This window comes from Chlorocebus sabaeus, chromosome 5 (assembly GCF_047675955.1).
Source record: "Chlorocebus sabaeus isolate Y175 chromosome 5, mChlSab1.0.hap1, whole genome shotgun sequence".
Lineage (NCBI taxonomy): Eukaryota > Metazoa > Chordata > Mammalia > Primates > Cercopithecidae > Chlorocebus > Chlorocebus sabaeus.
Window position 1 is genome coordinate 84,094,285 of NC_132908.1, and position 17,246 is coordinate 84,111,530.

General features: G+C 47.5%; 1 protein-coding gene across 2 annotated transcripts in view; it reads right to left on the reverse strand.

Annotated features, from left to right (window-relative positions):
- Positions 1–16,957, reverse strand: part of ZCCHC14 (zinc finger CCHC-type containing 14) — an 84,030-nt gene extending 67,073 nt beyond the window's left edge. The window contains exon 1 of one of the 2 annotated variants that reach the window (XM_073015628.1): positions 16,340–16,956. In XM_073015628.1, coding sequence (XP_072871729.1) covers positions 16,340–16,909 — 570 coding nt within the window. In that variant the 5' untranslated portion in view covers positions 16,910–16,956. Of the gene's footprint in view, positions 1–16,339 lie in introns of both variants that reach the window. The other variant, XM_073015627.1, reaches the window with a different exon arrangement.
- Between the last annotated feature and the right edge of the window lie 289 nt (positions 16,958–17,246).

Here is a 17,246-nt window from a genome sequence, read left to right on the forward strand (position 1 = left end):
TAGTCAACATGGCAAAACCCTATCTCTACAAAAAATACAAAAATTACCTGAGTGTGGTGATGGGCGCCTGTAATCCCAGCTACTCGGGAGGCTGAGACAGGAGAATCACTTGAACCCAGGAGTTGGAGGTTGCAGTGAGCCGAGAGCGTGCCACTGTACTCCAGCCTGGGTGACAGAGCAAGACTGTCTTAAAAAAAAAAAAGGAAATTCCAGAACTAAAAAATGCTATTTATAAACGAAGAAAAATCCCGTGGATGAGCTTTAACAGCAGACTGGAGATAACAGAAGACTCAGTGAATCTGAAGATAGATCAATAAAAAGTATCCAACCCAAAGAACAGAGAGAGAAAAAAAGATCTAAAAGGAAAACAATCGAACAAAGCTTCAGGGACAGTATCACACAGTTTAACACACCTAGAGCTGGAGTCCCATAAGGAGGGAGAGATTGAGGCAGAAACACATTCTGGAGAAATTATGGCTGAAAATTTCCCACAGTTGGCAGAAGGCGTGAATTTACAGATCCAGTAAGTTCAGGACACCAAATAAGATAAATTCAATAAAACACTTGGACACATCACAGTCAGGCTGCTCAAATACCAAAGACACAGACCATCTTAGAGCCAGCTGGAGAAAAACAACTCGTGAGCACAGGGGAGCAGCCAACAGAGGAGTCCTGGAGGAGAGACGGGGTCTCAACCTCTCTCAAAGTCCCAGAAGAAGCAAGCTGCCAACAAAGGACCTCACATCCAGTGCAAACATCCTTCAATAGCATGGGTGAAAGTGAAACATGTTCTGATAAAAGAAAACGAAGAGCCTTTCTTGCCAGCACACCTACACTCCCGAAAATACTAAAGCGAGTTTGCCAGACTGAAAGGATATGGTAACAAACTGGATCAGTGAGGAATGAAAAGCACCAAGATGGTAAACAGGCCTGGTTCCACTTAGGGGTTGGGGAAGAAAGGTAAATATGTGAGTATATATAAAAGACAGTATTTTCCTCTTAATTTTTTTAAAGGTACATTCACACTGAAGCAAACAACAATTCTGTATTTGTTGTGACGTCTATAGCATAGATGTAATATGTACACTTGCCACAGCAAGGACCAGGAAGGCACCTGGTTGCAAGACAGTGGCCAGTTTCTTACGCTGCACAAGGCGTGGCACAGTATTAACTCTAAGCAGACTGGAAAGTTCAGTGTCTACACTGGCATCCCTAGACCAGTCACTAAAATCATGCAACAAAGGAAGCCAACAGATAAAACGAATTCCATGAATCTGCTTAAATGAAGTTTTAGAAATGGCAAAACTAATCAATGGTGGATAAGAAACAGAACAGAGGGAAAGAGTTTTTTTGTTTTGTTTTGTTTTGTTTTTTGAACCACTGCACCTGGCCAAGGGAAACAGTGAAGGTCTGAGGGTGGGGGGTGGAGAAGGTGGCAACTGACTGGAAAACAGCGGAAGGGAATTCTCTGGGCTGACGGTGATACTGCACAAACCCCCATCAAGGCTTATGTCTCTGTCAAAACTGAAGTGGTGGGCCGGGCACGGTGGCTCATGCCTGTAATCCCAGCACTTTGGGAGGCCGAGGCAGGCAGATCACAAGGTCAGGAGTTTGAGACCAGCCTGACCAACATGATGAAACCTTGTCTCTAATAAAAATATAAAAAATCAGCCAGGCGTGGTGGCAGGCGCCTGTAATCCCAGCTACTCAGGAGGCTGAGGCAGGAGAATTGCTTGAACCCAGGAGGCAGAGGTTGCAGGGAGCCAAGATTGCTCCATTGCACTCCAGCCTGGGCGACACAGCAAGACTCCATCTCGAAAAGCAACAAAACAAAACAAAACAAAACAAAACATGAAGTGGTGAAAACACTCAGATGACATACTTAAAATAAGTACATTTCACTAAACGTAGGTTTTACCTTTAAATGGAAAGATAAAAAGGAACCCGAACAAAATATTGGACTGCGGTACTGAGGACTATTATTTACATACTCGGTGCTGAAGGAATAAAGACGAGCCGCTGGGGCCAAGGCAGGGAGAGGAGCTTTGTCACCAAGACCGTGGATCCCACCCAGGGCCGGCTGCACACATGGGGCAGCCCCGGGCATCAGCAGAGCCTGCGGAAGCCAGGGATGAGATCACACTCCCTACTTCTACCAGCCGCAGAGTCTGGGGCTCTCTTCCTTGTCTCATTTCATATTCCTCAGGTTTTTCCTCTCACTTTGAATGATGAAGTCAACACACAAACAATTTTAACTTCACATAATAAAAATAGCCACTAACTAACGTCACCTTTGTCAAATTATTTATACTTAACCTCTCTGTGTCTGTTTTCTCACTGCTAAAATGGGGACAAAAATATAACCTAACCCATGGAGCCGTTATGAGGATTAAATGAAATACATGCGACGCCCTCAGAGCAGCCTCCTGCACCTGGGTAACACTGACACGCCCCCACTGCATCTCCCCCTCCCCCCCCAGCCTGCTGCCCCTCACCGCACACACCTGGGAACAATGACAAGCCCCCACCACATCCCCCTGAGCCTGCTGCCCCTCACTGCACGCACCTGGGGAACACCAACACACCCCTACCGCGTCACTCCCCTTGCAACCTGCTGCCCCTCATTGCACACACATGGGCAACACTGACACGCCCCCACAGCATCCCCCTGCAGCCTGCTGCCCCTCACCACACACACCTGGGTAACACTGACACACCCCCACTGCAAGGCTCCCCGAGTCTGCTGCCCATCACTGCACGCATCTAGAAACACCGACACGCCCCCACACATCGCTCTTCCCTGTAGCCTGCTGCTCCTCACCTCCTATCTTTATTAGCAATTGTAAAAGGAAAAGTAACATTGATAAATTACCCTCCTCAATACAGTATTAATGGTACGCTAGTTTAAAAGCCTTACACCTATTTAAACAACCCACACATGTAAGTGCTCTGAGAAATGACACACTGCATGACATGCGGCACAGTATTAACTCTAAGCAGACTGTGGAAAGTTCAGAATCTACACTGTCATCCCTAGACCAGCCACTAAAATCAGGCAACGAAAGAAGCCAACAGATAAAATGGAATTCCATGATTCTGCTCAAATGAAGTTTTAGAATAGGCGAAACTGACCGGTGGTGGAAAAGAAACAGAATCGAGCAAAAGAACAGAAAAAAGGCCCCGGAGTCGGGTTGCGGAGAAGGTGGGAACTGACTGGAAAACGGCATGAGTTCTCACATATGAAAGACACTCTACCAGGAACCTGGAGTCAGGAGAATCTCCCAGAGGTGGCGTGTAAGTTCTGTGAGTATCTATTTATGTCCGGGTAGAGTTTACACACCACACAGTGCTTCCCACACAACCCCAGTACTCCATGCTTTCAAAGTATCTCATTAATTTTACTAATTTTTTGTTTTTTTGAGACAGAGTCTCACTGTTGCCCAGGTTGAAGTGCAGTAACTCGATCCTGGCTCACTGCAACCTCTGCCTCCCAGGTTCAAACGATTCTCCCGCCTCAGCCTCACGAGTAGCTGGGATTACAGGCACACGCCACTACGCCCGGCTAAATTTTGTATTTTTAGTAGAGATGGGGTTTCACCATATTGGTCAGGCTGGTCTCAAATTCCTGACGTTGTGATCTGCCTGCCTCGGCCTCCCAAAGTGCTGGGATTACAGACATGAGCTGTCGCGCCAGGCCAATTTTACTATAATTTGGTTGTTAGCATTATTCTCAAGCTTTTAAATTTTATTAAAATGTCCAAAATAGAGTAGGGGTGAGGGTTGTTCCTCTTCCCCGTACATTAAATCTCTTCCTATTTCAAACAGTTTAATCTTTTTTCAATTCTAGACTGTAATACTTCTAAGAATTAGTTCCTATATATACATGTTTTAATTAGAGTAAGAAACCTAAGGATAGGCCAGGCACGGTGCCTCACCACCTGTAATCCCAGCACTTTGGGAGGCCGAGGTGGGCAGATCACCTGAGGTCAGGAGTTCGAGACCACCCTAAACCAACATGGTGAAACCCTGTCTCTACTAAAAATACAAAAAGTAGCTGAGTGTGGTGGCGTGTGCCTGTAATCCCAGCTGTTCAGGAGGCTGAAGCAGAAGAGTCGCTTGAACCCGGGAGACAGAGGTTGCAGTGAGCTGAGATCGCACTGCCGCACTCCAGTCTGGGCAACAGTGCGAGACTCCGTCTTAAAAAAAAAAAAAAAAAAAAAAAAAAAAAAAACAGAAACCTAAGGATATAATTTCTTTCTGGTAATTCTACTGATGCTTTTATGCAAATGTCCCAAATAGACAAATGATTCCATAATGCTCCCTTCTTAAGAGTTAATCTGATGTCACTGTTGAAAGTATAAAAGAAATACAAATGAAACTTTAATTAGAATGAGTAACAGGTTTTCAATTTATTGACATTACGCAACAAACTAAAACAGACATTATGTAGCAAACTAAAACATCAAGGCTTACCATGATTTAAAGTTTTAAAAGCATTAAAGAAATATAATCCAAACAAACTTACAGAACTAAAAATGTTACTCCATGGAAATGAACTCATCCACACACAGGCCTCCACAGGCTCCACAGGAGAGGAGGCCACCAAAGCATCATGATGCCATGTGGCTTCTTCCGAGCTCTCAGCTGACGCATTCACAACCTTGTATGTGTGCAACCCCGGTAACCTAAAGCCCAACTCTTGTGTCACAGAGTTTCTCCCAATGAAAGCTTTGGTATGCCAGTTTCTTCTTTTCTTTTTTTTTAAATAGAGACGGGGTTTCGCCATGTTGCCAGGCTGATCTTGTGATCTCAAGTGATCAACCTGCCTTGGCCTCCCAAAGTGATGGGGGTTACAGGTGTAAGCCAGTGCACCTGGCCTTGCATGCCAGCTTTTGAAAAATATAAAATTAAAAATAAGAAAGTAGGGCCAGGCGTGGTGGCTCACACCTGTAATCCCAGCACTTTGGGAGGCAGAGGTGGGCGGATCACAAGGTCAGGAGATCAAGATCATCCTGGCTAACACGGTGAAACCTCGTCTCTACTAAAAATACAAAAAATTAGCCAGGCATGATGGCGGGTGCCTGTAGTCCCAGCTACTCGGGAGGCTGAGGCAGGAGAATGGCGCGAACCCGGGAGGCGGAGCTTGCAGTGAGCCAAGATCACGCCACCGCACTCCAGCCTGGGCGACAGTGAGGCACTGTCTCAAAAATAAATAAATAAGAAAGTAGAATACAGATGTTAAAATTCAAGTTAAACTTCACTAGAATCTACAGCTACATAATATATATGAAGTAGTCATTGGATAAAGGCAAAAATTAAAAAGATAAAAAGTATGAGTTGGTAACAGGAGTTACTACTGTGGCCACTGAAAAGAAAAACCTGAAGGGAAAAAAGCACTTGTACTACGGCGGCTTTTCATCCACCCAACACCTCCTGCCCCTGGGTTTAACGAATGCTCCATAGGTGAGCCCCTAGTAGGTGGTAGGAACTGCTAGGCTCTAGTGATTTAAAAAGGCAGTCTCTGTCAAAGTCAAAGTCTTAGGGGCAGAAATAGAACACAGCACATAAGGTCTAGGATAAGGATGCAACAACAAAATGACTGGTATCGATGAACCAATAATGGGGATGGGGGTATCCGGTGTCCAGTCTGAGAGAACAGCCTCTCCCAGGGCACAGGAGAGAGAAAGCACAGTGAGGAGGAACTGCGTCCACAGACAGAGGTGTGTACGGACAGGCAGGGGACAGATCACAAAGGCCATGGCACATCATGCTAAGACCTATAAGACAGAAATGAGGCTCCTGCATGCTTTTGACCAGGACCATTCCAGTGACACAAGGGAACTGATGTTAGAGGCTAAGAGGGGGCCAGTGAGACCAGAGGGGGTTATGGAGGCAGACCCAGGCCAGGGAGACCAAAAAGGGTTACCAGAAGGCAGACCCAGGCCAGGAGACTAGAATGTTAATGAGGCTAGACCTAAGTCAAGGTCAGAGTTGGGCACACCAGTGTTATTTCTAAAAAGAGTTAAGGTACCAATGCTTCTGAACTATTCAATTAGAAAATAAAATGGAGCAGCTATGAAGTTGTTTCTTATAGACGTTAAACATTGACATCAGCTGACTTGCATTCTAACATGGATTTCTGATCAGAAGCAAAGTGCAGTTAGGCCAGGCTGGGGCCATGCTGGTTCCCTGAAGACTATTCTAATCTACGTCCTGCTTCCCTGGCATACTGCCTCAAATCTAAGCCTTCGTCCAGAGAAGTGTGCCATATATGTGACCACCACGGCAAGTGTGGTAGGGAGAGAAACGGGGGAGAAAGGGGAAGTGGGAGGAGAAAGGAAGGAGAGGAAGAAAGGAAAGTAGGGGGGAAAGAAAGGGAGATTCTGAGGAAACACTGAATCGGGGCTGTAACAGTGTCACTGGAGACAAATCTAAAGATATTTAGGACTTGTTCATAAACCAGCTGGAGGGGATAAAAAAGGGCATCTCTATGGCAGGCCTGGGCCTCTGGCTGGAGGGAATTAGAAGGGAAAGACAGAGCAGGTCAGGGTTGGTGTCTTGGTCTGTTTTGTGTTCCTGTAACAGAATGCCACAGAGTAGGTAATTTATAAAGAAAAGAAGGGTATTTCTTACAGTTCTGGAGGCTGAAAGTCCAACAGCAAGAGCCTGCATCTGCTGAGGGCCTTCCTGCTGGGACATCCCATGGTGGAAGGCAGAAGAGGGAAGGGTGACAGAGCCAGGGAACAAGCCAGCAAGAGGAGCCCCACACCGGCCTTTACAAAAGCACTCTCAGGTGACAAGGATATTACCTCACCGTAATGGCAGTGGCAGAGCCCTCGTGACCTACCCATGTCCCAACACTGCTGCACTGGGGATTAAGTTTCCGAGATGCAAACTTTGGGGGAAACACTGGAACCATGGCAGGCAGGAAGAGAGAAACCCGCCTTTGCACACACCGAGCTACTGGGAATTTTCACTGGAAGCTGAAGGTCTGGTTGAGCCTTTAGGTTTTTTGGATTCATCAGTGAGACTGGCAAAACCACAGCTGAAAAGGTTACGAATTATAAAGCAAAAAGAAAGACAAAGGAGAGAAGTCTGAGGAATAACATCATCAAAAGTGCAGAAAAGCAGAGGAAAAACTGAAAACAGATATTCAGAGAAGAGGAAAACCAGCAGTGCCAGAACTGGCGGAGGCAGCGCAGATCCCAGCCGGCCGGCACACCCAGGCTGCAGAAGCCACCATCCGGGGGAGGTGCCTCGCAGCCATATTTATTTCAAACAAAACCCAAAAAAAACCTTTCCCGGGGATTCCTCTGTGTAGGAAAACCACAAAAACGAACGAGAGGTAAGAAACATAACCGAGAGTATCCAATGAACCTGGCCAACATGAGGTCATCTGGATGGAGACATCCATGAAGTAGAACGCAGGGTCCAGAAGTGAACCCAAATAGATGTGGGAGTATACGACAGAGACGGCTCAGATCTCGGAAGGCAGAGACTATTTAACAGATGGCACTGGGACAAATGGGCTGTCATCTGGAAAATATAAAACTAACTTTGTACCTTATACCAAACCAATTCCAGATGGATCCGTTTGGTATAAAAAGAGAATGACACAAGTTCCATAGGCGACACTGCAGGGGACTGTCTTTAGAATGTACGGGGTGTCATGTGTATTATGCACGCACAATACATGCATATGTATAATATGTATGATGAGAAACGCATTATACATTATGCATTATGACACAAAAGCCAGAAGCCATACCAAAAAGGACTGATAAATATACCACTTAAAAAAAAAAGAAGAGAAAACAACTGCATGGCAAAGTCAAAAGACAAGATTAAAAACCCAAAAAACAAATACATGCAATTCCTACTAAAGACGATTTCCTTGAAACTTACAGAGTTTCTAAAAACTAACAACCCAGCCAGGCGTGGTGGCTCACACCTGTAATCCCAGTACTTTGGGAGGCCGAGGTGGGTGGATCCCTTGAGGTCAGGAGCTTGAGACCAGTCTAGTCAACATGGTGAAACCCCATCTCTACTAAAAATACACACACACACACACACACAAATTAGCCAGGCTCAGTGGCACAAGGCTATAATACCAGCTACTTGGGTGGCTGAGGCAGGAGAATTGCTTGAACCCAGGAGGCAAAGGTTACAGTGAACCGAGATCACACCAGTGCACTCCAGCCTGTGTGATAGAGTGCGACTCCATCTCAAATAAAGTAAAAATTAAAAAAAGAAAAGACCAACAACCCAACAGAGGTGAGCAAAGGAGATAAACAGCTCACCAAAAACCAATGAAATAGTTTACTTGAAACAATATTCAACCTCACTCCTAAGATAAAACTACACCACACCAGGGTAAGTCTCCACCTAACAGAATGGCCGCGACCAGCAAGTGGCTAACTCACTGGGCTCGTTAAAGGTTAGGGAAACAGGCCTTGTACATGGCTGTGGGAATTCTAAAAGCAGATCTTGGCAACAGGTAAAATACATGCAAAAGCACAGACCATTTGACCGAACTCCACCTGTGGATTTCTACTCCACAGGCAGAGTTACCTGACTGCGAAAGGTGCCATCTGTCGTCTGTAACATGTGGGTGATATGTACGTAACATGTAAATGACACTGAACTGGTTGGTAATATGATGGAACAAAATGTTATCAATAGGGCCTGATTAAATAACACATTCGTGCCATGAACAAGCTCTTTATGGACTGACAGAGAAGCCTCACCTGGAAAGACTGCCAAGAGAAGACCAGGAGGCACCTGTGTGTGCAATGGGACATCAGGTATCTACTTGTAAATACATATGGTTTCTCTGGAAGATTCTATGAGGAAGTGTGCTATCTGCAAAGAGGGGAACTGGATGGCTGGGAAGAGGGTAAGAAACATGTTTTTTACACGTGAAATAAAAGTTATCAACACCCAGGGAAAGGAGAACCTTGCCTGACCCTTAAAACATCCTGGGTGCCCTTCCCTGCCATCTGTGGGAGAAGGGACTTTCCATGCAGCTGCCTCTGGCACTTTTCCACTTCTTACCTCTGGTTACATTACCTATTTAAAATTTTTCTTCACTGAAGAGATTGCTGAATACTCTTCTATAAAAATTGTTTTTGTTAAAGAGGTTCAAGGCAAAAGGCAGGTCACAGGAGGCTGAGGAATAACTGAAGGTGAGGAACTAGAGACAGCAGAATTGACTTCACGAAGCATGGCTGTTACAGCATGATGAACAGCGTGGATGTAAGATCCTACGTGTATCTAAGCATATGTATGGTGTCTTGAAAGAACGTGTGAACATATATGTGCAGAAACACATCTGGAAAGACACACATCAACCTATTCGCGTGGACCAGCGCCAGCCAGTGGGATGGAAGGCCTTTTCTGCTAGCTGCTCAGGGAGGCCTCGGTGGTGAAGCCACGAAGAGAACATGAGCTGGTAGGGATGAGTGGTGTTACAGGTGGGGTTTTGTTGGCTGGTAGAGGTGAGTGATGTTAAAGGTGGGGTTTTGTTGAAAACAAATCAGAGGATCATTATGATTCTGTTTATGGGTCGGGTGGGAAAATACTAGAGGTCAAAGTTTGGATTGTAGGAGGGAGACAGAAATCACAACGTTCAAACGCTGACCCACCAGTGACCCTGAGGAAATAGAGGGGTGTGACCAAACCATCAGTGAGGGATCAGCCTTACACAGAAAGGAAACACAGAGAAACTAAGGAGGCATCCAGGCCCAGATAACACATTTGAAGGGCGAGTGATTTTTCTGTGAGCCTGCAAAGCACCTGCCCCACTGGCAAGCTGGGTAATGAATGGCAGGCGGGGTCCACAGTGACCTTCTTTGAGGGTGAGCGGCTGGGGCCAGGGCTTTGGGGCCAGCACGTGAAGTCCTGTCCTGCTTAATCATGCCCTGATCAGACATGACATGCAGCTGCTAGAAGAGCAATTATTTGAAAGATACTCTGTCTTGCTTCTGTCTTCTCACTTTAAGGAGCTTCGGGTCTTTTAACCCAGAACAAAACAGAAACTGCTAAGAATTAACCTATTTTGTTAGTTCTGGATGATCTCTTTTTACCTTTGATAGGAAATGTTTCTACAATGCATCAGGTCTCTCTACAATAAAAACACCTACAGAGACCGGAGGAAAAAAAATTACCTTGCTAAAACGAATTTCTAAACTGCATATGTCAGACTAAAGTCCAAAACCAAAAGCCCTTCAATAATGTACCCTAATAAGGTAACTTGCAGCAACAGTTCTTAAACTAATAAGATAACTACTGTTCCAACTGGCAGTTTTTCAAAAAAAAAAAAAAAAAAAAAAAAAAAAGAAGGATCTTTTTCTAAAATCTAATGCCTCTAAGGTGGGGGGCGGGGGAGAACACTAAAGCAGAAATTTTTCCTAGCATAACAAAAATTTCTTTGTCATCAATTCAACAAACAAAAATGCCCCAGCGCAAGTACCTCTTACTATTCTATTCTACCAGCCGGACTCGGGAGTTTTAAGACTCATGTAGATTTGTTGGAAAAGTATGTTAATCCAAAAGGTAAATGAAGTTTTACAGGACTAAAGAGAAAATGGGTAAACTAAAGCCTAAGAAAACGGTAAGCTTCACCTGCAGCAACAAGACTAACGCAGAGGCTTATCTCCAATTATCTTCTCACTTGAACAAACATACCATCATATTACTCATCACACCCAAACATGACACAGAATTTCCAGTTCCTACAACTATGCTCGGAACACAGTACAAAACAGCAAAACTCAAATGTGTGTTCAACTAAATGAGGCAAAGGTGAACTAGCTCATGTCAAAGTAAATGGCCTTCATTTAATGTGAGGGCAAAGGACAGTAATTACAGTACCACATAATCCAAGCCATTACACAGTAGATGGCAGTGCTATTGCAGCTCCATCATGGCATCAACAAAAACACAACCACCAAGAAAGCAATCAGGACTGCATCCCGGCATGGTCATGCACTGCATAATGATGCTTCCATCACCGACCGCACGGACCGGGGTCCTCTAAGATTCTAACACTGCATTTTTACTGTACCTATTCTGTTCAGATACACGAATACCACTGGGTCACAACTGCCTACAGTATTCAGTACAGCAACACGCTGCACAGATTTAGAGCCAAGGAGCAACGGGCTCTACACCGTGGCCTGGGGTGCAGCGGGTTCCGCCACCTAGGTTTGTGTAAGTGTACTCTGTGGTGCTCACACGACAAGATCAGCTCAGGATGCCTTTCCCAGAACGTATCTGTGTCCTTAAGCAGCACATGACTGTATGTCTCGATTCTGGTATCATGTACTGTACTTTACTATGAAACAGGACAGTGTTTTAGACCTGTAACAGCTGGCCGTAAAAATTTAAAAAAATCCACTGTGTGTTAGGATATTACCTCCTGTGATGTAATAAAACAAGCAATGTATACAAAGACAGCCAGAAGATTTAGTTCACAGACAAGTTCACAGACCAGGCAGTTTCCAGCTGCCCAGGAGAACAAGTGTTAAAGATGGAGACAAAACAGTGCTTTTAGGGCACAGCTATTCCTTTAACCATCAGTGACAACAGCTGCTCCAGAGAGTCCGTTCTTATGGAATGCTAAATAACTCTTGGCTGCAACAAGCCCAGAGTTTAGGGCTAAAGGAGAAACCAAAATAAGCCACTTACACTTTGTCTGATAACCAAAGGATGAACTATCCCACATTTCACCTCTGAACTGCAATGATTTTCAACAGCTTATGAAAAGCAACGAAGCAAAAGCTGTTGCTGATCTTTGGACAGAGATTTTCAGCAGGTTTATTCACAGTATTTGTGTCCATCTGAAGTTTCTACAGTGCTTATTCTCGGGCACTTACAATGCAAGCCACAGAGAGTTCCAGTACTGTTCCACAGCACATAATCCTAAAGGAAGACCACCATCCCACCACACCCCTGCACCAAAAACTTTAAAAACATCATTTTAGTAACCCCTCAAAAAAACCAGCCCCATGAAGCAGTTCATTTTCCACACCCTGAGGATGCTGAAACACAAAGGGCAGGGCCCTCACAGCTGGAGCTCAGGCGGGGCCCCACCCCTGCCCACCAGGCCCTGCTCCCCCATACCTGTCGCTGACCAAATACACCAGTCTGGAGGCTCTGTACCAACAGCACCGTGTTCCCTGCCACCTCCAACTGCAGCTTCCCAGGCTAGCTGAGGCCACACCTACACAGCTCTGCACACGGCACCTAGCAATCCACCAGGTAGAACAGGAGCCCTCAGGACAGCCCTGCACAGACACGTGCGCCAGTGGTCCACAGAGGATGCGCTAAGTGTTAGGCACTGTGCATGGGGGTGAAGACAAAGAGCCTATTAACCATGAAGAAAAAGGTCTACAAGCAAGCATGTGAAGCAACCCCAAGTTCCACTCGCTGAGGAACGCGTGAGCACAGCTTGGCCTCTTCACACAGGGGAACGCCACTCAGCCGTGAAAGAGGAGGAAGTGCTGACACACCCACAGCACGGAGGGGTCCTGAGATCACGACACTCAGTGAAGGCAGCCAGTAACAAAGAGCCACACGGTGTGTGTTCCCCTTACATGCAACATCCAAAAGACACCCATAGAGACAAAAAGGGGTGGTCAAGGGTTGGGCGGCACAGGGAATGGGGAGTGACTAATAGACACTGGGTTTCTTTTTGGGGTGATGGAAACGTTCAGAGGCAGTGGTCGTGCTTGCACAGCTATATGACTATACTAAAATCCACTGACTTCTACACTTTAAGAGGGTTAAGTGTATATAGTATATGAATTCTCTTTCAATAGGGCTGTTATTTTCAAAACAAGAATAAGCATGTACATATACCACAGCATATTAATTATCACTGACACAAAGAAAAAACTACAAAGGATTTATTTTAACTATTTCCAGAACTATGGTCTTTTACTTACGTAAAACAGACATCAGAAAGTTTAAGCCAACTATCCCCCACAGCTGGCACCCTGGAACAGGCGACTGCAGGAGCAGCAAGCAGCAGCATTACCGGCCACCAGGCAGAGTACAACTAATTCAGCCTACCATCAGTGTGGCTACTGGGAGTATTTTTCTTACTGAAAGTAAAATACAGGTGTGTCTACTTTACACTCCCCACACTTTTACACCTCTGTAAGTCCTCAGAATAGTAAGAATTTTTAAATAAAAATACAGAGTTTGGACAAGGAATTGCAAATAATGACTTTCTGATAATACAGTTAAAATAAACCTAAAAAAATTTTTTTTGAGACAGGGTCTCACTCTGTCACCCAGGTTGGAGTGCAGTGGCACGATCATACCTCACCTACAGCCTCGACCTCCTGGGATCAGGCAATCCTCCCACCTCGGCCTCCCAAGTAGCAGGGACTACAAGTGTGCACCACCACTTCTGGCTAATTTTTGTATTTGTTGTAGAGACAGGGTTTCGCTGCATTGCCCAGGCTGGTGTTGAACTCCTGCGCTCAAGCGATCTGCCCACCTTGACCTCCCAAACTTCTGGGACTACAGGCATAAGTCACCTTGCCAGGCCAAGAAATAAAAATTCAAATTGGATAAATAATTTTAAAAGCAATTGACATTTGTATCTCTAAAAGAAAAATACAAAGTCTCTAAGTTGGAAGAGTTCAACACAAAATACCACAGCTTACCAAAGAATGCAGACAGCTTTAACGGGGCTGCATTTTCAGGATTACCCCAAATGTTAGATTTAGAAACTAAGAAGGCAAAATATTTAAATGCTAGATTTCATCTAAGTTGACTGCTCCAAGCAACAAAGGGTTCATCAGTGTCAGTATTAGCTTTGAGGCAGCAACAGAAACGAAAGTTAAATGAATGGGGCTGAAATTAGCTTAGCAGTGACACTGAGGATGTAGGGAAAACTAGAAACCATGGGTGTTTTGAAATACGGAAATGACAACCCAAGATTACTCCTTATAATAATCCTCTCCTTAAGGGTCACAGAATTTTCCAGTTTTCCAAAGATGAAACTAAAAAATTGCCAGCTCCAAGTAACTATTCAAAAACCAATTTAGAACACATAAACGTTCATGGCCAAGATGTAAATAACTGCATCTATAAAATATGCCTTGCTTTAAGTTAGCATACCTCTATAAAAATGAGTGTTAAAAGCCAGAGAGGCCATAAATACGGAGAAAGCAGCATTTACTGCACCTCTGCTGGAAGCTCACGTTACCTATGTAATCCTCAAAACAAGCCTGTGAGGTAGGTTACATCCCTTCCACTGCAACACGGACACCCTGAGAGGCAGAAGGATCCTGGCCAAGGTTGCACGGCTGGTAAATTCAGTGCCCGTGGCCTTGGGGTTGGTAGGAGGGGGGTGTGCAGGGGTGAGCTGAGAGGAATAGATTAGCCCCTTCATCTCATCAAAGGGATTTCTGCTTGACAGAAAGTCTCTCCTATAAAAGATATTTTTGTTCTAGATTTAGCTCACTGCCCAACCAAAGTAATAATCACCACTGTCTGCATAAAGTGATGCACCCGTGCTCACGCAGTAAGAATCCCCTTAAAGAGCTGACGTTACTGTAGCAACAGCCATAGAAATTATTAGTGGGTGGACTCTACACAAAGGAGTAACAGCACATGAAAACTGACCATAAATGAGTGGGATTCCATGAATAGGCGACAATTTGCCGGCATGTCAAGGCTTACACAGATTACCAGAAACAACTACATTTCCTAGGACCCTCTGCACAGCACACAGCCTGGAATCTAGGGTGAGAGCTGAACTTAAAAACTATAGTCTTGGAGATAAATGTCACACACAAAAAAATCAATTAAAAAAAACAATGTATGTATCACAACTACTTCTTAGATGAAGACATTAAAAAGGAAAAGCCACAATCTAGGATTGAAAGCTTTAAAAACACACACACACACACACACAAAAACCTAGCAAACCAGACGGTGTTCTCAGCCACTCATAAAAGGAAAGTCTTATCAAAGTTTTAACTTCAAAGAGCTTAAAGACACTGCAAAGAGGCACTCAGCAGGACTGGTCCTGACTGCAACCTATTCCCTCCCCCCAAAAAAAAAAATCAGTTTGTAATCTAAATACACATCACACCAGGTCAAAGTAATCTCTTCCGGCAGCAAAATTTTGGCACTGGATTGCAGGGGGCTGTTAAAAATAGCTTGAGCCCCAAACACTTTGCGTTTTCAGTTCTGAAACACTTAGACAAAAGTTCACATCGCTAAGTGGATGGCCAGGATGCCCTTCCGGTTCAATTTGGAGACCGGAGATCTTTAACTTAATCTAACGTTCCTTAAGGCACCGGTGTCCTCCCACTCAAAGTCGGCCTGGATTTTGTTTCTAAGGGTCGCCAATAGGTTTCACGGGCATTTAAAGCTCTAAGAGTCTTTTTCTGTCCGTTACAGGTAGCCTGGCTCTTAAAAACGATCACACACAACGTTCACAGGCATGTGCACATTCATAAATACACACACGTGTGCACACATACATGCCCACATGCGACACACGCGTACATCATACAGCATGCACGTGTCCATAAATGAGCTCACACGGACAGCCACGTCCCGCGCCGAGACCCCCAGCGACACAGGCCCCCCGAACACCTGTGTGGAGGGAGCGGCTCAGCGCCTTGCAACGTTCACCTCACCGGCGGCTTCTGGCATGGCCACGGCTCCTTCCCTTTCTGGTAATAAATACCAGATTTGGGGAAACCAAGGCGCCGCAATGTGTTATCTGTCACCCAAGGGCCCCATTAAGGGGACAAAGGCCCTATCGCGTTTGCAGCCAGCTAAGTGAAAGGAGGGCACCCGGGACTGTGAGTTCTGACTGCGGACGTCTCCCGCACCGCTCCCGCGGATCCTCGGACCCAGGGCCCCTGCAGCCGCTCCTGCCCAAGGGGCGCGAGGCGTAGGTCTGGAGGCTTTGGAGCACGCAGAGGGAACTGAGGGTGTGGGTTCAGGGCCGCGGTGAGGTCTTGGGGCTTGAAGTGCAGACTTAGGGTGCGGAGTGGGGGCTTAGGATATGGGCTTGGGACACGGGATGGGGACTTGACATGTACGGTGGAGGCTTGGAGAGGTGGGGCACACATTTGGGGTGCGGGGTAGAAGCTTGGGATAGGGCTTGGAACACGGGTTGGGGGCTCGCGGTGCAGGCTGGAAGCCTGGGTGGGGGCTCTCGGTGCAGGTTGGAGGCGTGGGTGGGGGGGTTGCGGTGCAGGCTTGGAGGCCTGGGTGGGGGGCTCGCGGTGCAGGCTGGAGGCTTGGCGTGCAGAGTTAGGGGCGCAGAGTTGGGTACAGGGCAGAGCTCGGGGCGGGCACGCACCTTGTGACAGGCCGGGCAGGTGGGCAGCGCGCCGCCCGGCCCGGGCGCGCCCTTGCCGCCGTGGCCCCCGCCGCCGTTCAGGCTGCTCTGGATCTGCGTAAGCTCCTGGCGCAGCACCTGCTTCTGGTGGAAGCTGAAGGCCGGGTGGTTGGAGGCCATGGTGAACAGCAGCAAGAACTCATCGCCCGTGCGGCCCTCGTTGAGCTGCAGCCCGTAGTTGTGGATGATGGAGTCGATGTGCGTGAGCGTGCGGTAGAGCACGCCCGCCGCCTCGCGCTGCTCCGAGCCCAGCAGCGCCAGCGACACCAGCAGCTTGCTGCGCACCACCTCGTCCGTCAGGTTGGTGAGGCTGCCTAGGTCGGCCGGGTTGTTGGCCTTGATCTCCGAATCGCGCAGCGAGTGGTAGTCCTTGCGGGCCAGGTCCTCCAGGCACGAGCCGAGGAAGCGCAGCTCGAGCGGGATGCACAGGTCCAGCAGGCCGCACAGGAACTCCACGCGCTGCGGCGACGGCAGCTCCGAGAACCAGCGGTACACGCCGTCCCTCTGCAACGGGCAGCGCTTCTCCACCATGCTGCCGCCCGCGCCGCGCCGCGACCCGGGGCCGGGGGCCGCGCGGGGGCGGCCGGGGGGCGCCGGGGGCCGCGGCCGGGGCGCGCCGGGGCCGGGGGCGCGCGGGCCGGGGCCGGGGCCGGGCGAGGGCGCGCGGGCGCCGCGGGCCTGGCGGGCGCCGGGGCGGGGGCGGGGACCGGGGCCGGGCAAGGCTCCCGTCAGGGGCCGGCGGGCGGGCGCGCGCGAGGCGCCGGGGGGGCCCGGGGCGGCCGGGGCGGCCGGGGGCGGCGAGCGGCCTCGGGCCCCCCGCTCACGGGGAGGCGCCTTCCCCGCGCCCGTGCCCAGCGGCGGCCGGTGC